Source organism: Camelus bactrianus, chromosome 21, assembly GCF_048773025.1.
Source record: "Camelus bactrianus isolate YW-2024 breed Bactrian camel chromosome 21, ASM4877302v1, whole genome shotgun sequence".
NCBI classification, from domain to species: Eukaryota; Metazoa; Chordata; class Mammalia; order Artiodactyla; family Camelidae; genus Camelus; species Camelus bactrianus.
Genome location: NC_133559.1, coordinates 20,894,245 through 20,915,632, shown reverse-complemented (window position 1 = coordinate 20,915,632; position 21,388 = coordinate 20,894,245). Strand labels below are relative to the sequence as shown.

The window sequence follows — 21,388 nt, the reverse complement described above, 5'->3', positions numbered from 1 at the left end:
TTATAATTGCTTTAGTATAAAGATGGATATTTTACTATTAAAACATCTTCCTCTACCTAAAAGTTCTTGTATTTCCTTCTGATATTAAAAGAAACTAAAATGTTGTGAATCCCTAAAAGTATTGTGAACCATGGACACTTGGCCTAGTGATGCTCAGTGGTAACTTCAGCCCTGGCCTCCACCACTCCCTGCCTGAGACATGCTGAATCTTCTGCATTTACCCTCAGTGCAGGTACTCTATTTGCTTCTGAGTCTTCGCATAAACTGAATCCTGTGCCCTTGAGTGGTCTTCACCTCCTCATATCCTGTCTGTTACTCTTCCTTCAGGTCTCAGCTTAGCTGTTCCTTCCTCTGTAAAGTCTTGCCTAGACATCCACGACAGGGTCCTGCGGTTTTTCTGAATGCTTTTTTTCCCCCCAAATTGCCCTGTGCCTGTCTCTTTGATCCTAATTATAGCATTTTCTTGTAAACACGTATGCCACCCAGCATTTATCAGGCGTTTCCACAGTCACTCTGCTTGGTCCTCATCCCAAGGTCTACAGTTTGCTTGCTTGTCCCTTTTTTCCCGTAAAAGTTAATGAGCTTTGTCAGCACGTTATAATTCATTAACAAACCAAAGAATATGGTTTGTGTTTATATGTTACTTTTCAGCTTTAAAATCTTATTTCTCTTTAGACAAGTAGGCTATGAAGCCTTTGTGTTGATTCTTGTTTTCTTTCCTTTTCTTCTCTTTTTTTTCTTTCAGGAAAGAGCCAAACTTGCCTATTTTGACTATGGAGATGTCATTTGTAAAGAAGGTGAAATGCCGCAAGGAATCTACTTAATTATTTCAGGAATGGCAATTGTAAGGGACTATTTCTTTATCTATTTATTTATTGCAGTTGAAGTGTCGCTGATTTTCAATGCTGTGTTAGTTTCTGGTACAGGGACTATTCTTTACTGAAAATGTATTCTGAAATATGTAATTGTAACATAAGGAGAAATTTAGGAACCTAGACATTTCAAATTTTTAACATAATTTCTTTTCCAAATGAAACCGTTTCTGCTCAGAGTGAACACCACAGCTGAGAGGTAATGATAATCTACACTATCTGAAAGGTTCTTCCTACTTTACAAAATGCTTTCATAATTATTACTTACTCCTCACAACAATGCCAGGAGGAACAGTCTTTTCCATGATGTTCAGGTAAGGAACCCAATACTTGGAGTGGTTGGGTTACTCACCTAAAGGAAGTGAGAGTCAAGAATGAGGAAATAGACCACAGTGTCAGATCCCCCCAAGAGATCAAATAGGATGAAGATCATAGGATTTTTAACCAATAGGAGGCCTTTGGTGTCAGCAGTGTGATAGGGACAAGAATCCTTCAGAAACTGAATAAGAGTAGCTGAATCCATGGGTGAGCCCCAGCTATGACCCAAATAATCCCCAGATCCTAGATGATGGTGATAAGTGACAAAGCCTTATTATAGTGCAATTAATGTATTTGGTTTTCTATTTTTGGAATGGGTGTTTCCAAAATTACCAAAATTAATCATGGAAATAAACTTATAATAAATATAATACTAAGTAACACATGTATAGCACTTAAGTGTCTAGCACTTTTTATTCATTCATTCATTCAACAAATATTTACTTCATTACTATCATGCAGCAGTCATTGTTCAGTCTAAGGCACAGAATTGACAGAACAAACAAAAATCCCTGTCTGCTTAGAGTTTAATTTCTAGCAGAGGCATAGGGGGAGATGGGACAATGAACAAAATACATAAGTTAAATATATGTAGGGTGTTAGTGATGATGGAGAGATGAAGAGGCTAGTTGTGACTTTTAAAAGGATGGTAAGGATGGCAATATGTTATGACATTTAATCCTTATATCAACCCTGTGAGAAAACTGGTACACAGAGAAATCAATTCATTTGCGCCTCCCCCCACCCTCAACTCCCCACCAAGGGCACACAGTAAGAAGTTGCAGATGACTTTGAACATATAGCATCATATTCCAGACATGGATATGTCCTTAGCCAGTATTTTAGGCTGCTTCCATTAGAACCCATGTGCTTAGCCATTGTGCTATGTTCCCATTAGAATCATAACAAATCATAACAAAAATATACTGCTACCCTGCTATCAGTATTTATTAAACATGTCAAATTGTTGCCGAAAGATCGGCCCCCGTCCCTGATGAGCCAAATAACTCAGAGACCGGATTTCGGAGCTTAGAAGAAAAGAGACAGCTTTATTACTTTGCCGGACAAAGGGGACTCATAGCAGGCTAGTGCCTTCAGAACTGTAAACCCATCTTGGAGACGGTGTAGGGTGGTTATACAGCCATAGCTCAAACAATAAAGCATTGATAGCAAGCAACAGAATCATTTTCTCATCAGCCGACTTAGAATGGTGTCAGGATGCCTTCAGGCAACCAATTCTGTAGAGGCCAGCAGTTGTCACTCTTTCGATCTCTTTATCTCAAGGTGTGGTCTTCTTGGTATTTAGCCTGCTTTCTAAGGTTACATTTCTGTGACTTTTCTCCCTGAAGATCAGCTCAGAGACCAAGCATGATTATAGCTTTTGATTACTGGAATAAAGTAGAAGCAGTAAGATCAATAGCTTTAGTTTTAACAGTGGGCCTGGAGCTGTGAGTAGCAACCAGTCAGTCAGGTCGGTTGACAGTTTCAAGGGCGAGCATAAGAACAAGCAATCTGTTAGCCTAAGTGCAGCCATTTTATTAATCCTCCTTCAAAATCACACACATAAAAGCTGCGGCATATATGTTTCTTTGGGGAAATTTTCCTGCAATGACCGAACTAGCTAAGGCTTCTTAAAATACAAGTCCAGTGATATTTTGGCTGAAGATGTTATATTCGTGTTCTACAAATGCTATAACAAATCATTACAAACCTAGCCCCTTAAATTTATTATCTCACAGTCCTGTGTTTCAAAAGTCCCATAGGCTTAGCTGCTTTCTCTCCTTGAGTCTCATACGGCCCAAATCAAAGGGTCTGTAGGCAGTGTTCCCTTCTGGAAACTCTGGGGGCAAAATCTGTTTTCAGGCGCACTGAGGTTGGCGGTAGAATCCAGGTCCTTACAGAGATAGGCCAGACCTCCCTGCTTTTTGCAGGCAGTCAGCTGGCACCCACTTCCATCTCCCAGAGCTCCTCCTGGGTCCATGTGCAGGTGCATCTCAGAGCGAAGGCACATCCAGTCCTCTCCATGGTGCTGCGTCTCTTTGACGACTACTTCCTGCTCTGCTTTTGAGGGCTTATGTGATTATATTGAGCCCCAAAGGATTATCCAGAATCATCTCTTTATAATCCCTTCACAGCAGTTCTTAGATTAATGGTTTGATTGAATAACAAAGAGAAAGGGGTCTTGGAAGGACTTCTTTAGAATTCTGCTTACCACAGATGTTATCCTCTTTCCTGGGTTTGTAAAAAGCCAACATTCTTCATTACTCAGAAGACCTTTGAACTGCATTCAAAATTAAATTAAAAAAAAAGGTCAAAGTCCTTTGGAAACATGAATGCCTCTAAAAGTCTGAATGGTGACTGTTAGGAGAGGGTGCAGTTTATACAGCAACTCCTTCTGTGACCATTTCCACGTTTCCTGTGTCTTGAACAATAGCCTTTCTCTTGCATTTGCAGCTAAACCTTCTAGAAATTTCTGTAATCCTCTGTTTGATAGCTGCATCTTCCTCCTGAAATTTGATACCTTTCTTTTACCCCCATTCACACTTACCAGTTCTTTTCCTGAAGTAACCCAATGTCCTGTGTTCATCCTAAAAACCTTTAATGTCTCATGATAATTACCCTTGAGCATCTTAAGGGAGGCAAGGCTTCTGCTGAAATCATGGCTTGTTTTGGAGGCATATTAATTCATGGTATCTGATTTATGCATCCAAGGAATTGAAAGTTGGTTTTTTTTTTTCCACCCGAGACACTAGCGCATTATGCTAAGAATATCTAATAGACTCAGAGTGGGTGCTTGCCTTCGTGGAAGACGGCAGTGACTACTTTTGTTAGAATTTTTATGTAAGGATGGTAAATAGGGGTCATCTATAAAGCTAAAGATTAGAAACAACCTTTGCCTTAGAGAGTTGAAATGTGAAAGAAACCGTGATCTTTGTGAAGCCTAATTCCTCCTTCACACCTGAAAGGATTCTTAAAGAATCTTTTCCTTCTGTTACGGAAACGACAGGCCAGCCAAGAAACAAGCACCACTCAGAGGGTTGGAGTACTCAGATGTGTTATGCCGGCGGGCTCAGAGGGGCTTCTGCTCCGAAGCTCTGAGCACCTCCAAGACGTGCGCATGAGGTTTTATAGGGTAAAGTACAAGCTTGGGGTATTCGGCCAATAGGCATGGGACAGCTTTAGCAGCATCATTATCACAAAAGTGGAGGCAGGAAGGCAGCAAACCAACATTCCAAAGCCAGAAATATATCTTTGAAAATCCAGCTGGCTAGCAAAAACATGAACAGCAAACCAACACTAATTAACTTAGATTTACAAGTTAGTCCAGCAGAACTCAGATCAGTATTCCGATACTTAGATTTGTGAGTTATCTTGTTAGCCGAGCCCAGCCTCTCCTTCACATTCTTAGACTTGTGAGTTAACTTGTTAGACCAGCCCAGCTTTTCCTTCACACTTCCGTTGTAATAACTGCGAGAAATAGCGGGAGCTCCTAGGGTTTGGTCAAGGGCTTTTAATTTTGTACTTCCCTATGCATATTTTTTTCCCTTTGCAGTTGCAGAGTTCACCTCCTACCTTTGGAATAGACAGGAGCCTAAGGGCTGGGAGAGAGTCCGTGATCAGGTTCACAGAGTACTGTACTAGTGGGAACATCATTGGAGAGCTGAGCTGTCTGCTTAAGCGTGAAATTGAATACACTGCCATCTGTGAAACTATTTTACAGGCAAGAAACTGGTTCTGTCTGTATTGTGGGTTGTTAGTTAATTCTTCCTCAAGTCAGTAAGGGATGCCAGCACGTTTTCTTCCTCTGGGTTCTAATGTCCTAGTTACTCACCCAACCAGCTGTTGTGAAACAGTGCAGACTAGGTGAGAGAAGGGTGGAGCATCCTTGCTGTGGGATCTGGAGGGAAATATTTTAACTCTTTGACTCTTTGTCATTTTTTTTAATTAAATGAGAAAATAGCTAACTTTTGATTTTATGAAGATAAGGAAAATGCATATGCAAAGTGCCTGCCACTTTTAGGTGCTCAATAAATGGCCCCAAAATGAGAGCAGTGTTTTTAAAGAATGTTTGTCTTCCAACTCTCTTCTGCTTTTCACTTGCTAAGTAAGACGTTTATTTAACAAATAAGTGGCCAGCTCTGGGGGAATTCAAATGGAAATGAGCCCAAGTTCCCACTTACAAGGAATTCTCAAGCTTTGGGAACTGTTAAATGCACTAGAGCAGGGTCCAGAGTGTGACAAACGGAAGCGAATGTTGCTTTGTGAGTTTCATACCATTTCGTTTTTGGAAGAGGATAGAGGCGTAAATGTATTCGCAAAGCTGAATTAATTTCATTGAAGTTCAGATAGGTTGACTTCTGAAAGAATCGTCTTCCTTATTCAGATTATCACTTTGCTCTGAAAACAAATGCTGTGAATGAGCCCACTTTACCTACTGTGGCAATAAAAATAGCTAAGTTTATGTGGCTTAGTTCCTTAATCTTGGGCTCATGAGCCATATCCTTTATCATGGCTATTGATTGGTATAAATTTTCCTGGCCTATTATTAAGTCTGTAGCTTTAATTGGGCTGTACATTTTATCCTCTTATACTTAAATGGCAGAGTGTTGTAATTACCATACTCAAGTTGATAGTTTTTCTAGGAGGTTAGGTAGAGATGAAATCTACAGGCATCTTTTTTAGACAATCCTGTAATTTAGTTTCAAATCAAGCTTACTGCTTGAAACCTTGTCATTTCAGGCCTGCTTTATCTCCCTGGAGGATTTATACGAAGGCTTTGATGTCTTCTGGCCATCCCTGGAATATAAAATATGGCTAAAGCTTGCTCTCAGTATTGCCTGTCAGTATTTTGAATCAGCTCTCGCTGACGAGGTGAGTTGCATGGTTAAAATATGAATGAAATTTTATTTACTGTATTTTTACAAAATGCATTTTATATTTTGGAGACAAAAACAGAAAGGAAGGTCATGTTTGATTTTTTTTAAGTAGGATTCCAGGATTTTTACCACTCTCTTATCCTGACTTCCTGTAGGTCATCAGTCCCTTTGTGACAGCTAATTTTCCCAGGCTACCTGCAGTCATCCCTTAAAAATAATAAAGTAGATTCAGCAAATCTTGAATAGGTAGATCCCCAAGAATCAAGCATAGTACTAATTAGAACGAGTGAATGAGCATTCAGTCTGGTGTTTATTATAGTCTACTCTGCTACCTACGTTAACATAAATTTCCTGCCTTTTCAAATTTTTATTAAGTTTACTGAACCTCATCTATGAACTTTATCTCAAAAAAGTAGTGGTTCAAGTCTGTTTTTGAACTGGCACAGTTTACAAGCCCATCGTTACATCCCATTTAATAATTATTTGAACCCCTTTCATGAGTTTGGAACCAGGGAAGAGACAGACCTGAAGTTCAACAGTATTTGTTGAATTGTGAGACTGAATATAAATATTGAGTTAAACAATTAGCATGTCTTGAGAGCATGAGAAGACAAGCCACAGACTGGGAGAAAGTATTTGCAAAAGAGACATCAGATAAAGAACTATTATCCAAAACAAACAAAGAACTTTTAAAACTCAACAACAGGAAAACAACCTGATTTTAAAAAATGGGCCAAAAATCATAACAGACACTTCACCAAAGGAGCTATTACTAAACATGTGGAAAGATGCTCCACATCATATGTCATCAGGGAAATGCAAATTAAAACAACAATATGATATCACTACACACCTATTAATTAGCCAACATTTGTAACGCTGTCACCACCACATGCTGGCGAGGGTGTGGAGCAATAGGAACTTTTATTCACTGCTGGTGAGAATGCAAAATGGTACAGCTACTTTGGAAGACAATTTGCTGTTTTCTTACAAAACTAACATATTCTTGCCATGTGAACCAGCAATCATTCTCTTTGATATTTACCCAAAGGAGCTGAAAACTTATGTCAATGCATGAAACTACACACAGATGTTTATAGAAGCTTTAATCATAATTGCCAAAACTTGGAAGCAACCAACCAAGATGTCCTTCAGTGGATGAATGGATACATAAACTGTGGTACATTCAGATAATGGAATACTATTCAGTGCTAAAAAAAAAAAGAGAGAGAGAGAGAGAGCTATCAAGCCATGAAAAGACTTGGAAGAAACTTAAATGCATATTGCTAAAGTGAAAGATGCCAATGATAGGACATTCTGGAGAAGGCAAAACCGTGAAGACAATGAAAAGATCAGTGGTTGCTAGAAGCTGGGGTGAGGAAGGGTGAACAGGTAGAGCTCAGAGGATTTTTAGGGCAATGAAAATACTCTTTGGTACATGTATGACGGATACCTGTCATGATACATTTGTCTACACCCATAGGATATGTAACAGCAAGAGTAAACTCTAAACTGTGGACTTTGGGTGTTAATGATGTGTCACTGTAGGTCATTGATTGTAATAAATGTGCCACTCTGGTGGAGAATGTTGATAATGGGTGAGGCCCTGCATGTATAAGGACAGAGGGTATATGAGAAATCTCTGTACTCTCCTCTCAAATTTGCTGTGAACCCAAAACTACTCTTAAACTTTGTCTTAAAACATTAGCATGTCATGCTAAGGCAGTCGTGTTTCTTTCACTGCGTGGCAGTAATTTTCAGAAAAATTTTAGCAGAAGGGTAAGATTTAGATTCTTTTCTTCCTTTTGCTTTGCCTCTTCATGAGAATTAGGACAAGTTTAGAGTCTAGTGTGAAACTCCAGAGAAGAGGATGAGGACCAATTGGTTGAAACTCTGTGGAGTCAGAGTTGACTCAATAGTAAGGTGAATGTGCTTTTTGTTTTCCTAAATTCACAAGCAACACATATTCATAATATAAATTTTAAAATATGTTACGAAACCTAAGAAAATAATAACTTTCTACCCCAATTTTACTCCCCAGAGAATCTCTATTTAACACATTAGTTTATTTCTGTCTAGTTTTTTTCCGTTAAAGAATTAACCAACTAAGACTTTTTAGAACATCCAGGCACCAAGATTATACTGTATCCTCTCCTCTAGACCATAAAACTCAAAATTTACATGCGTTTGAAAACCACAATAGCTTTTAAAAAGGCTTTTTTGGTTGTAAAGTTCTAGAGAAGTTTGCTAATTAATTTTCTTACGGTTTTGATGCCCCAGTTATGCCGATGCCCTGAACAATTAAGTGTTTGATTTGCCTGTCAGGGACCAAGATCTGAGGCCTGGGTCATGTAGCTGTGCACTTCCTGTGCCCGGAGATGTTCAGAGTGAGCTGATGGCCCCCGTCAGGACACTGTCCAGGAGATTCCCACTGCTGGGCTGACCTCTAAGCTCCTGTATTAGTTTGCTGGGGCTTCTGTAACAAACTACTACCAACTGAGTGGCTTACACAACAGAAATTATTGTCTCACTGTTGTCAGCGCTAGAAATCTGAGATCAAGGAGCTGGCAGGGTTGGTTCCTGCTGAGGGCCATGGAGGAGAATGTGGTCCAGGCCTCCCTCCTTGGCTTGTAGATGGAAGTCTTCACCTTCACATGGTGTTCTCCCTGGATGCATGTCTGTGTCCAAATTTCCCCTTTTCATAAGGACAAACTGTCATATTGGATTAGGTGCCCATCCTACTCCAGTTTGACCTCATCTTATTTTAAACAGTTACATCTGCAATGACCCTGTTTCCAAATAAGGTCACAGTCTGAGGTACTGAGGGTTAGGGCTTCAATATGAGAATTTTGGAGGGACACAATTCAGTCTATGAGAGCTGTCTTCCAGGTCTAAAATCTATGATTCTGAACCTCGAAGTAAGCTTAAGACTCAGTGCCTTGCTTGTTTTGTTTGTTTCTTTCTTTGTTTTTTTGTTTTTGTTTGTTTGTTTTTTGTTTGTTCCCTTGTCAACTGGGACGTTTGCTTACTGCTAGGCAAAACCTATGCATCTTTAGGACTCTGGTTCTTGTGTGAATAGAAATCCAGGAGGCATAGCAGACTGCCCTGCTGTGTGGCTCATTGAGCTCAGGCAAGCCCGTAAGTCAGGACTGGGCAACCACATTCAGGGCCACTAGACAGTAGCAATATAAACATTCTGAATTCAGAATCTTTTCAGAACCCATTCTGAACTCCAAATAAACTCTGTCTGTTGGTCCCAGGGTCCATTTGCCTTTTGGCACCCTCAAAGAACTCAGCTAAATCAATGAACTTGCTTTCTTCTCTTCTTTTTTTAACATTTAATCCTCCTTTTATTTCACTTATTCTCTTTTAAATTGAAATATAGTTGATGTACAACATTATGTTAGTTTCAGATCTACAACATAATGATTTGACATTTGCATATCTAATAAAATGATCACCATGATAAGTCTGATAACCTTCTGCCCCAAAGTTATTTCAATATTATTGGCCACATTCCTTATGCTGTATATTACCTTCCCGTGACTTTATTATGTGACTAGAGGTTTGTAAGTCTTATCCTCTTCACCTGTTTCACCCAACCTCCCACCCCTCTCCTCTCTGGCAACCACTGGTTTGCTGTTTCTGTAAGTCTGTTTCTGTTTTTATTTGTTCATTTGTTTTGTTTTTTAGATTATTGCACATATAAATGAGATCATATGGCATTAGTCTTTCTGTCTGCCTTATTCCACTTAGCCTGATACTCTACTCTCTTGATTCATCCACGTTGTCACAAATGGCAAGATTTCATTCTTTTTTATGGCTTAGTAGTATTGCATTGTATATATATATCTCTCTCTATATATATATCACATCTCCTTTATCCATTTATCTATCAGTGGACACTTAGGTTGTTTCCATATCTTGGCTACCGTAAATGACGCTGCAGTGAGCATAGGGGAGCATGTATCTTTTTGAATCAGTGTTTTTGTTTTCTTTAGATAAATGCTCAGAAGTGGGGTGGCTGGATCATATGGTAGTTCTATTTTTAATTTTTTGAGAAACCTCCATACTGTTTTCCACAGTGGCTGCACCAATTTATATTCCCACCAACAGTGCGCGAGGGTTCCCTTCTCTCCACATCCTTGCCAGCACTTGTTATTTTCTATTGTTTTAATAGTAGCCATTCTAATGAGTGTGAGCTGGTTTGCATTTCTCTGATGGTGAATGATATTGAGCATCTTTTCACGTGGAATTTGCTTTCTTCTTGGTATCATGTATCATAGTATCTGATTTATAGGAAAGTAATGTAATTTTATTTTAGGACCTAAAGTTTCAAAAGTGTGTGGCGCTCAATCATGTGTATGTGGAGACTTTATCGAGCTATAACGAAATGACCATTGATAATGTGACCATGAAATTTGTTATTATTGTGTACGGCAGTGTTATTGATACTAAGACAGAGGCACCATACCTTGCACCTTGCATTTTACCTAAAACCTGTGAACAGGTAAGGAGGATCATTTCTAGAGAGTCATTTGCTTTTCATGGTGCCCCAGAAGTGACTTTAGAACTCAACTGACCACCTTAAAAAGAAATTTAACCTAGAAAGACCCTACCGTTCTTACCTGCCCTTAACAAAACAATCAGAATGTACCCAGGGCTTCTGTGTGCTGTTGTGCAGGGTGTGCCCTGCACAAGAGTGTGACTGAGGGACAAATGGACCAGGAATCTACTTGCTCTCTGTTTGCCAAGCCGTTCGCCCTGGCATGGGGCTGTGCCTCCCCCGGGGAAGAATGGAGTGCGTTTTCCCTAGTTCATGCCAAGGCAACAACCCCGCATGCTAGTATACCTCTGGAAGTATCCGCACTGGTTGATAAGAAGGGAGATGAATTGGGGCCATGTCACTTTGTTGCCACATTAGTGCCTGTGGGCACAGCTTGATAGAGGGCCCGGGGCCTCATCACTTCACGCCTCTGTCAGGAAGGGGGAAGTGTGAACACCTAGGACTTAACAGGAGATGGGAAGAGTAGAAGCAAGGTTCCTAATGGGCCAAGCAACCTGCCATAGGACCACAGGGAAGAGCCCAGGAACGGGGAGGGCCAAGAGGTTGTGGGAAGAGCTGGCATCTCTTTAATCTGGTAACACGTTTCTCCCCTTTGTGAGCGACCCTTTCTGCTTGTTCAGGCTGGGAAAGGTCATTAATTTAATGAAAATTTATGTCCCAGAAAAGTCGGTAACCCTCCTAAAAAGTGCATTTGCCCCTTTCATAACATTCTTATTTTGTCATCCTCTGAACAATTCAGAGGATGAAGGTTTCTTAACTGTGTGTGTGTGTGTTTTAACAGAAAATGAAAATCACTTTAGCTTTGAAACAAGGGGTGGGGGACAGTGGGAGCAACCCCACAGTTTAGTTTGTTAAGACACCAGGGTTTGGGGTCAGGCATGCTTGGATTTAAAACCTCACCCCTGTGCCCACGCGGTGTGTGAGCGGAGATAGCTGCCTTCTGACCCTCAGTTTCCTGTTAGATGAGGGTAGTAGTCTCAGCCATCTCACAAGGTTATTGTGGGGATTAAATGGGATAGTATGTGATCATATCGAGAGAATATCTAGAAATGGTCATTATAATTGTTACTTACGTATGCCACTTGCATTGTGGCACATGGGGCAAAAGCTCAAGAGCTTTTAATATTTTCCCCTCTGGGAAGGCTGGGCCCCGAGCCCTTGAATGTCACTGTTAGAGTAAAAGTAACTCAGTGGATGCTGGGGATTCCATTTTCCACACTGGTTACAAGCAAGGTGTACAGATTTCCTTTCTGATGTCTATAAATATGCAAAAGATAATTTGCTGGTTCAAGACTTCTTGAAACCACGTTGAAGAGGATTTGAAATGAAAAAGGTAGAGCTTAGGTTGGATACCCAGTCCTAGGTTTTGGTTTATTTCTTATATTCTTTTGGGAAGGTGAGGAAGCATCCAGCTTAGAGATCAAAGCATGCTCTTTTGGCTAATTTTGACTTTTCTCCTTTAGGTGCAGGGAACTTCAGATTTAAGCAAGCTGCTTGTTATCCTAGCATCCAAGCCTGTCAAAAATAGTAACTCCAAGGTCATGGGTAAGGGGTAGCCCTTTAGTGGTAGGAAAACCATTGAGAAGGAATTCTGGTACATGTAAGATTCACTTCATTCTAAGAAAACGATTTGAGGGCATCGTGTGGGTTTATCATCCATCTCCCTTCTTGGGCCCACCCTGGCTGCCACATTGCCTCTGGGAGGTCGCATATCAGAGACTTCCAGACACTGAGATGCAGGTGGCTCTTCCTCTCTCATGTCTTTCCCTCCACACCCTTGTTGGGGGATAGCAGCTTCTACCTTGTACTCCGATCCTGTTGGCTGGAGCCTTGTGGTGCTGTTGTGGGAGGAGCCGGAATGGGGAGGGGACAGGCTCACACAGCAGCCTCAGGTGTGGGAGCCGGTTTTCTGTCAGCAGCCAAAGGGAATATAGAACTTGACAGTTGCTCATTCATATTCCAAACCACGGTCACGGCCACAACTCAAATGACTTGCTTTGAGGTGCATGTTAATAGTCACTACGTAATTATTGTCACTAAATGTGTATTAGCAACCATCTGCTTGTGCTATGGTGCTAAGCATTATATAAAGAAGACCAGATAGGAAGTCCTCGCCCTAGGGAAAGTACTTTCAAGGTCTTTCATTCAGCCTCAGCATCCCTGTCTTATCAAGCCCAGTGTCACCATTTTCCCAGCTGCCCCAGCTTGAAAACAGAATCATCCTTGATTTGCTCCATCCCAGTGTTTACAATTCGTGTGACCTGCTAGCTTACACATCCTTAATGAATTGCTAATTTGTGGGGGAGAGGTTTTACATGATTTCAAACTGTGCATAAAGTGACCTTTTAGCAATAGTTTATACCTCATTATTTCTCATTTGCATAATCCATATAAATTGCAACCCCACAATGTGCTGGGCACTAGTTGGTGAGTGAGCCAAACCTGGTCTCCACTCTCATGGGGAGGAGAGACAGGCATCCAGTGAGTAATTCCACTTCTCCCCTAGAAGCAAGTTCAACCTCAGACATTCTTACAGCTCACTTTCCATGTCCTGTTCTGGGATCACATGCGGCACCATGATTTGGGGAGCTCTCTCTGCTCCTGGGTCTCCCGTCCAAGCTGGCTAACACTGAGATGACCGTGACTCCAAACTTCACAGTGTTTTTAGGTCTGCCACTCTGTGGCTTCCACAGCCCTCTTGGGGCACAGGAGTTATGGGAAGGCTGGGAGCTCAGGGTCTAGTGTCAGCCCCCTTGGGGCGCCCTGAGGGCCACTGAATCAGAGATGGCTTTAGAGTCAGGGACATAGATCACTCTGCATTCCCCAGTGAGTTTGGGACAAGAGTCAAAAATGGTAGGCCTGTGCACTTGATCCAGCTGGTACACTGGATTTGGCCCACATACACATTTTCTTTGAAAATTATCAAGTATAAACATCCAGAAATTTCATATTTAAAAAAAAATTTCAGATTTTGAGCTTTTCTTGAGAAAATCAGAACATCTGCCAATACTCGGTCCTCATATCTGTGTGTGGCAACCAGCAGGTAGAGCTGAGCATCGCTGGCTTCCGTAGGGGAAGCAGATGCTCTACAGTTTGCCGCAGTCCACGCCGCTCCCTGTTGTGTTGTATGGCCCACTTTGTCTGTGTGACCTGCCTGTTCTCAGTCGGGTTTGCCAGACCTTGTATTGGACTTTTGGGAACCTAGTAACAAACTTCCTTGGGGTAAAAAAGTAAAGGTCCCATTTGGAAAGGGAGAAGGGAAAAGGGAGACTTGCAGGGAGGAAGTAAATTGGGATTTCATAATATCCTCCTGCTACCTACACTCTTGAATTCCTAATTTAGTTGTTTTCTGTTTAATGCACTTCTTTGGATCGGCTCAGTTGACACCGGTCTTCAAATGACCAGGAGAGACTATCACTGGAAGAGAAAAGATGAGGTAATAACTTGCCACTTTGATTAGATCTTTCTTATTGTGAGTATTAAACTACATAGCAAAAATAAATTGTGAAGTCAAGTAGCAACAATGTAGGCGGTAAGAAAAGAGACTCTTGGTGGCAGCTCATTAATATGTAAAAATTGGGATTAAAGCTGATGACCTTAATGACTTAACAATTAAAATTATGGAATATTTTTGAAAAATGTTATTTTGCCCCCCCCCCCAATTCCACCTCTCCTAACCCCCTTCCCCTGATATTTTGTTCCAAACTAGGGATCTCTGGGATTAGGGGAGGGAGGGACATTTGTCCTGCAACGGTTAGACACAAGCACTTAAGTGTGGAAGCTTCTCTCTTTGGAGTGTGTGTTCCCGGGGATGTGCGGGTGCTCTGGTTGGGGTGTGTGATGCACAGGCTGATCGCTGGCATTTTCCTAGGGTCCCAGTTCTACTTGACAGTCTTTTAAAGGGAGAAGTTGACTCATTTTACTGTTAGGTTATTTAAAATGTTTCATAATGAAACAAACATATTATGGAGAATTGCATGAACTAAAAAGATAAACCAAGAGACTTTAAAACATTTTATTATGGTGACTCACTTAGGTTTTGCCCTGACATCTTTCCTACTTTCCTCAGCAATCAGGGCTAATTTAGAAAAGTGTGAGAAGTGCTGGAAGCCATGCCTGGAGTTGGGCAGGGAGAGGGGCTGGTCACGTTGGGCCAGGACAGATTAGAGGCAGGTCTGTTGGGGAGGAGGGTAGTCGGCAAAGCTTACTACTCAAAGGATCTCTGACAGGACCACTAACAGAGTTCATTTGGGCCAGAGCCCACTGCTGAGTGGAGAGAGGAGGGCAGTTCTGACAGAGGAATAGGGCACTAGGCAAATGCAGAAGTGGGCCAGGTAGCAGTGATGGTGCCAAAAATGGTCTTCTGGGGCCTTCGGCATGCTCCCTCACCCCAAATAAACATGCCTTCTAAGGAGAAATGATGTGCTGTGTAAGTGCAGCCTCACGAGAAGCCCCTTGGCCCAACCAGATAGCCACCCTGAGACTCTTCTGATAGCAATTCTGGTCTTGCCTCGGTCATTTATGACAATCAAGGTGGTTTGCCCTGTGCTCGTTGGGGGAAGGACGGTTGCATCAACCAAACTTACTGGTTATTAGTTCCTTTTTAGGCAGTTTTCCTAGGGTCATCCTCTCCTCTTTCTTAAAGGGACCCTATTTCACAAATGGGAAACCTAATTGGGGGTCTAATAGTTGGGTTTCTCATTTGCTACTGTCTTTTCCAGGTCCCAGTATTTTAAAAAATTCTCATTCCAATTTAGGGAAAGAAAAAAATTTCCAGTTACCTTGAAAGCAGTCACAGAGTTAGCTGGAATGCAACTCCCCTAACATTTCTGTTAAGTGCACCTTTGATAAGACTACTCTAACTGAATGTATCTCTTTACAAGATGACATTTGATGGTCTAGAGATGCACACATACTTACTCAAAGTCCGTAATATGTGGGATCTTTTAAAGGGAGTGTTTCCAGATCATGGAATGGAAACTTTTCAGTAAGTTTTCTGATTGCACTGAAGTTTTTTTCTGAAATGCTCATAGTCTAATATTTTACTTTTGACCTTTTTTTGTAGTTGGAAACTGGATCCCATTTTAGAAAAGGATATTAATGGCACGAATGTGATACGTGGAGTCAGGTTAAAGACCGAGATAACGCCCTGACTCAAGTGCTGAAAGATTATCTGGCAAGGAGTTTACTTTCAAGTTGCTAAAACAAATGACTGCTGCATTTATTTTACAAGCAATTGATGGACTGCTGCAAAAGCTCTAATTTTAAGTAGTTGCATTATTCTTGAAATGTTCAAAATTCTTCAGGATAAGACATCCTAAAACTTATGGCCTAGTGAATGAAATCCTGCCCCCAGCTGAGAGCAAGTTGTAATAGATCACAAATTATCAAAAGCATTGTACAATTAATGTATTACTGTCTAAAGCATAGGATCTATAGTTTCGATTTGTGATGTTGCTACAATTAATGTCTCCCTAACGTTTTCCAGAGTAAAGTTATTTCGCCCATCCCCAATTTAGTAAACACTGAAAAATGGAACTGTGTTCCATAATCTTAGTTACTGAAAGCAAAGTTTAGGAGGAAATCTGGCAATCTTCCATTGCACAGTACAGTTTGATAACACTTTTCATTTTATTTTAAAACGTCAAATAAAATTGAATTTTATGGTCTGATTGTCTATTGTTTAGAACCCATTATTCCTTTTCCTTTCCACAAGATTTTAAAAGAATACCTGTTGTGGGCACAGCAGGGCCATCCATGACATGGTGACGCGCTGGTTCGGTAAGAGAATTTACCCAAGTATGGGGATAGAAAGGAGGTTATTAGGCTATGCTCCCATAGACAAGAGCCGGCCACACAGACGAGAGGGCCGGTTTTATAAGGTCAGGTCACAAGGTGCCTGATCGGCTTGTGCACAAGTCTCTGATTGGTTGTAGGTGAGGCAAGAGGTTTAGGGTGAAGGGCAGTGGGGTCTATGGCTCTGATAAGGTGGGCTGCGACAAGCCAGCCTGTGAGATTGTGAGATTAGGCACTACCTGGGGCTATTAGTTTGCCGGTAGAGAATGTCAGACATCTGAGAGCCCAGGAATGGGGGTCGTTGGACTTTGAAGGACGTCAGTTGGCTCAACAATACCAGACCGTCTACTCCAGGGAAAACCATAATAGGAGTAAGAATAGAAGGAAACACAAGAGAAAAAGTTAAGCCTATTAAGAACCTTCAGGATACCTAGAACAGGGCAGTATTTTTCAGCATGGCCAGCGGAGCACCTGTGTGTCAACAAATGTCTGGTGTGGCTGCACGTGGTGGAACCATAGGACAGTCCAGTGACTTGAGGGAGGTATCGTAGACCCAGGCTCCTTTCAGCCTCCTTCTCCTTCATCCTTGGCCTGTGATTTTTATCCTCATACTGGCAAAATGATATCTGTAACGCCAGGCATTCTTTCTATCTTTCTCTCTTTTCTTTCTTTTCTCTCTTTTCTTTCTTTCTCTGTTTTCTTTCTTTCTCTCTTTTCTTTCTTTTCTCTCTTTTCTTTCTTTCTTTCTCTTTCTTTCTTTCTCTTTCTTTCTTTTTCTTTCTTTCTTTCTTTCTTTCTTTCTTTCTTTCTTTCTTTCTTTCTTTCCTTCTTTATTTCTTTCTTTCTTTCTTCCTTTCTTCCTTTCTTTCTTTCTCTATCTACCTATCTATCTATCTTATCTATTTAATTTTCACAGTTTTTGATGAAAGTTGTATACACGATTACTTTATGCATCTTCTCAATTGTTTCTTCCTTATATTTGCCTGTTTCCTTTCCTGCCTGGGGAGATTTGGCTTCACGTTTGAGGATCTTTTCGCGGTCTCTGTCCGGTTGTAGTCTGGTGATAACCACATTCCTGGGGTGAACACCCACGTAGACAGTCGTGCTGTTCACCTTCTCTCGCTGCACTTGTTCAGTGTGGGTCACATCTTTCTTCCTGTAAACCTGGACCACTTTGCCAACCTGCTGCCCTCTTGCAGTGCCCTCGTACAACCTGAACATCATCATCCTTTCAGATGAGTGTGGTTGGAAAATTGTACTTCTGGCTCAGCTCTTTGGAAAGAGGAGAAGACATAAGGTTCCTGTGAATGTCGGAAGGTACATTGAAATGCCTTTTATGGTTCTTGCTTTCGGTCACAATTCACAAATGGATTGAACTTCATTTTCGATGCCAGTGTTTCAGCAAAAGGGAAGAGCTCATTTACTTTTCAGTAAGATGTTGAGTGGAGAAAAAAAAAAAAGACACAGCCTAAAAGTTGAGAATTACGTTTTACTTGGTGGACTTTCTGAGGACTTCAATCCTGGGAGGCAGCCTCTCAGACAGCTCTTAGGGACTTCTCTAAGGAGGTAAGTGAGGAGCCAGGATATATAGGATTTTTTGCAACAAAGACTGGATAGTCAGAACATCAAAAGATTACTGTTGATTAAAGAAAACCAGATATCTCAAGTTAAGGAATTTAATGATTTTCTATTTATGGGAAGACTCAAGAGCCTGAGCTCACTGAAATCATTCCTTTGATATGCACTTTAGCTATTCAGGGCCTGTATCCTGTGCTTCCCACACTGAGTCTCCCCAGGGGACGCTGTTGGGGGTGGGGGTGGTGCTGTGGCTGAGGGCTTCCTGTTTCCATCCTGAATTCCCTCAGGGCTCACCCTCCGGGCGGCTGCAATGTGATGGCTTGATGGCTGCGATATGAGATGAGTTATTTTTCACTCACAAAGGCAAGCCGTTTTCTCTTTATAAAGCTTTGCCTTTTAGTCTGGAAGGGATCCCACCCCAGGCCAGCACTGTCACATGTCTATCATCTTAAGGTAAATTTTAAGCGGCACCTCACCTGGCCACCCTTAATACAACCTGGGTATTCTTAGTAAAGAATAAGGGGAAATGGATATTGGGTGAGCTGCAGTCTCTGCGGTGTGCTGCATGTCACCTGTGTTGCTACAAAGGACCTGGCCACTGAGAGAATCAGTCTCCCGGGGTAGGCTCCTGGGCTCTGCATTGCAACATGCTCCTCCTTTTATGAAGGAAAAGCTGGGCTGGTCTAACAAGATAACTCACAAGTCTAGGAATGTGAAGGAGAGGCTGGGCTCGGCTAACAAGATAACTCACAAATCTTAAGTATCGGAATACTGATCTGAGTTCTGCTGGACTAACTTGTAAATCTAGGTTAATTAGTGTTGGTTTGCTGTTCATGTTTTTTGCTAGCCAGCTGGATTTTCAAAGAGATATTTCTGGCTTTGGAATGTTGGTTTGCTGCCTCCCTGCTTCCACTTTTGTGATAATGATGCTGCTAAAGCTGTCCCATGCCTATTGGCCGAATACCCCAAGCTTGTACTGTACCCTATAAAACCTCATGCGCACGTCTTGGAGGCGCTCAGAACTTTGGAGCAGAAGCCCCTCTGAGCCCGCTGGTGTTAACACATCTGAGTACTCCAACCCTCTGAGTGGTGCTTGTTTCTTGGCTGGCCTGTCGTTTCCGTAACATTTTAATTCAGTGTATTGATGCTTGAGATCCACAATGTAGGGGATGAAGTAGCAGAAAACAGATATCTCCTCTAACTGTCTTGTTTGTGACGCACATTACCACATATTGGAAACAACTAGAGGACAATACTTTATTCCATGCATATCAGTTAGGATGCTTTTGGCCTCAGGTACTGGGAAACCCAATTCAAAAAGGCTTAAACACGAAGGTAATTTATTACTTTATGTAATATAAGCCCAGAGGTAGGACGGGTTCAAGATTGGTAGACTCAGTAAGGATCACATTTTTTTTTCCTCTCCACTTGGCTGTTGACCTTTACAGCCTCATTCTCTATGGCTGGATTCCTGCTCCCAGGCTGTGAGTCAGCTGCCTGCAGCAATCAGCGCTTTGTGTAGCCTTGCTCCTGTTCAGTGTGAGAGGGAAGAAGGCTCCCTGGGGCTCTCGAATGAGAAAGAATTCTTGTAGTAGAAACACCAATGATCCTCTGTTTGTGTCCAACCCCAAGAGTTGAATCACATGCCCATTTCTGAACCAGTCACTGACAGGAAGGTGACACTGACCTGTTGAGTAGTTAATGCACTCTTCAAGCTCGAATCAGTTGTACTTCTTCAATTTGCATTGACCCAAAGGGGTGGGGTCAGACGGAGTAAATCACTGCACCAGTTTACTGCATCCCATAATTGACATCTTGTATCTGCCCGTTAGACACAGCCATTCTGGCTCCTTAGCCCTTCCTGAGCTTCTTAATGCAGATTCCTACCCCTAGAGTAGAGGTTGGAGGTGAGTCAGGCTTTTGGTAACACCACACAGGAGCCTAGAGTTTATTGCTTTGCTAATCTGAGATGACTGTTGTAGTCAGAGCATTTGCTGATTCTTTGATAAGTCACATGGTGACTGCCTCTCAAATTCTGATGCTTCTCTCACAGCCACCAAGGTCATACAATTCACTTTCTGTCAATCAATCTTGGGATTTATCAAATCTGTTCTTCCTATGAAAATTGAGAGCAACAATTCTGGATAGGGGAACTCTCCTCTCCACGTCCAGTAGTGTAATAAAAATGTGCTTGCAATCACTTCTACCCTGACAGTGCATATTCATTATGTAACATTCTGTATTTGGAAAAGAATACTTTCAGTCTCATGGCTTCATGGCTGCTTAGTGATAAAGCCAGAACTCAATTTGAGGGTACTTGACCTCCCTTTTCTCTGAGCTTTTTCAGCATTTTTATGCTGTCATCATTTATGTAGGTAGATATAGCCAAACAGAACACCAAGGTTTGGGTGCTTGAGTGATGAGATGGGCAATTGATTTATTGGGGGGAAAATGGATGAATTTGATTTTGAACTTATAAATTCAATGGCCAACGTTCCAGTGATCAGTAAAGTTAAGACTCAAATTTGAATAATGAATGTTGGAGATTTAGACTTTGAACTGTCACCATAGAAGAAAGTTGAAGCCAGACTCTCCAAGAGAGACAAGGCCTGAAGAAGGGAAATGGCCAAGGGAGGACAGCAGTGGGGAACCCAGTAGTTAGGGAGGTGACCAGACACGGAGGGCCCAGGGATCAGGCAGAAGAAGTATGCTAAGGAGGACCTGAAAGTCTCAGTTCTTCAAGGCCAAGACATACTGTGACTTGGAGAAGAGGCGACAGCAGGATGCCAGCCTTCTTAAGTCGCTTGCAGACCCGCGTCCCCCTGGATGTAACGTAACTTGGAATTTTCACCTTCCTTCTCGACCTTCTTAGTGTCACTCCACACATGTGGAGAAATCAAGGGAACTAAAGGCTTAATTACGTCTCTAACCCATGGCCCCAGGAATCATGTTTTACATTATTCTACTCAATAAAAGTATAGAGGGCTGCCTGCGGAGACTATACCAGGTATGAGACACTTCTTTCTAAGCCTAGGACTTACCTGAGAGACTGTGGGTTCAGAATACTATTTAGTACTCTTTCTAAAAGGATAGATATCCCATTATCCTCAAGACTAAAATTCTTAAACCCAGCAATCCCATTAAAACATTCGGTTAGGGGAGCGCTTTATGACAGGGGACACAAATTGTACAGGACCCAGGTAGGTAACAAGAAGGAGCAAAGTTGGCCAAGAGCTGTGGTGAAATCACATGTTCACCAGCTGCTCCTCCATTTTCATCACATGGAATTTTATCTGTCCTTGGACAAAAGCATCAGTGTCAGTCCTAGCAAGAAGGAGACACCTGCCCTCAGGACAGGAGTCTAAACTAGTATGTCAAAC

General features: G+C 41.7%; 1 protein-coding gene and 1 pseudogene across 1 annotated transcript in view; one reads left to right on the top strand and one right to left on the bottom strand.

The window, feature by feature from the left end:
* The window catches only part of SLC9C2 (solute carrier family 9 member C2 (putative)), a 69,065-nt gene extending 52,762 nt beyond the window's left edge, over positions 1 to 16,303 (top strand). Inside the window, exons 22-28 of the mRNA XM_074349815.1 lie at positions 746 to 844; positions 4,744 to 4,911; positions 5,931 to 6,062; positions 10,392 to 10,577; positions 12,098 to 12,179; positions 14,015 to 14,070; positions 15,700 to 16,303. Coding sequence (XP_074205916.1) covers positions 746 to 844; positions 4,744 to 4,911; positions 5,931 to 6,062; positions 10,392 to 10,577; positions 12,098 to 12,179; positions 14,015 to 14,070; positions 15,700 to 15,735 — 759 coding nt within the window. The 3' untranslated portion in view covers positions 15,736 to 16,303. The remainder of the gene's footprint in view (positions 1 to 745; positions 845 to 4,743; positions 4,912 to 5,930; positions 6,063 to 10,391; positions 10,578 to 12,097; positions 12,180 to 14,014; positions 14,071 to 15,699) is intronic.
* Positions 16,304 to 17,271: 968 nt separating this feature from the next.
* On the bottom strand, positions 17,272 to 21,260 carry LOC123617403 (large ribosomal subunit protein uL24-like; annotated as a pseudogene).
* Between the last annotated feature and the right edge of the window lie 128 nt (positions 21,261 to 21,388).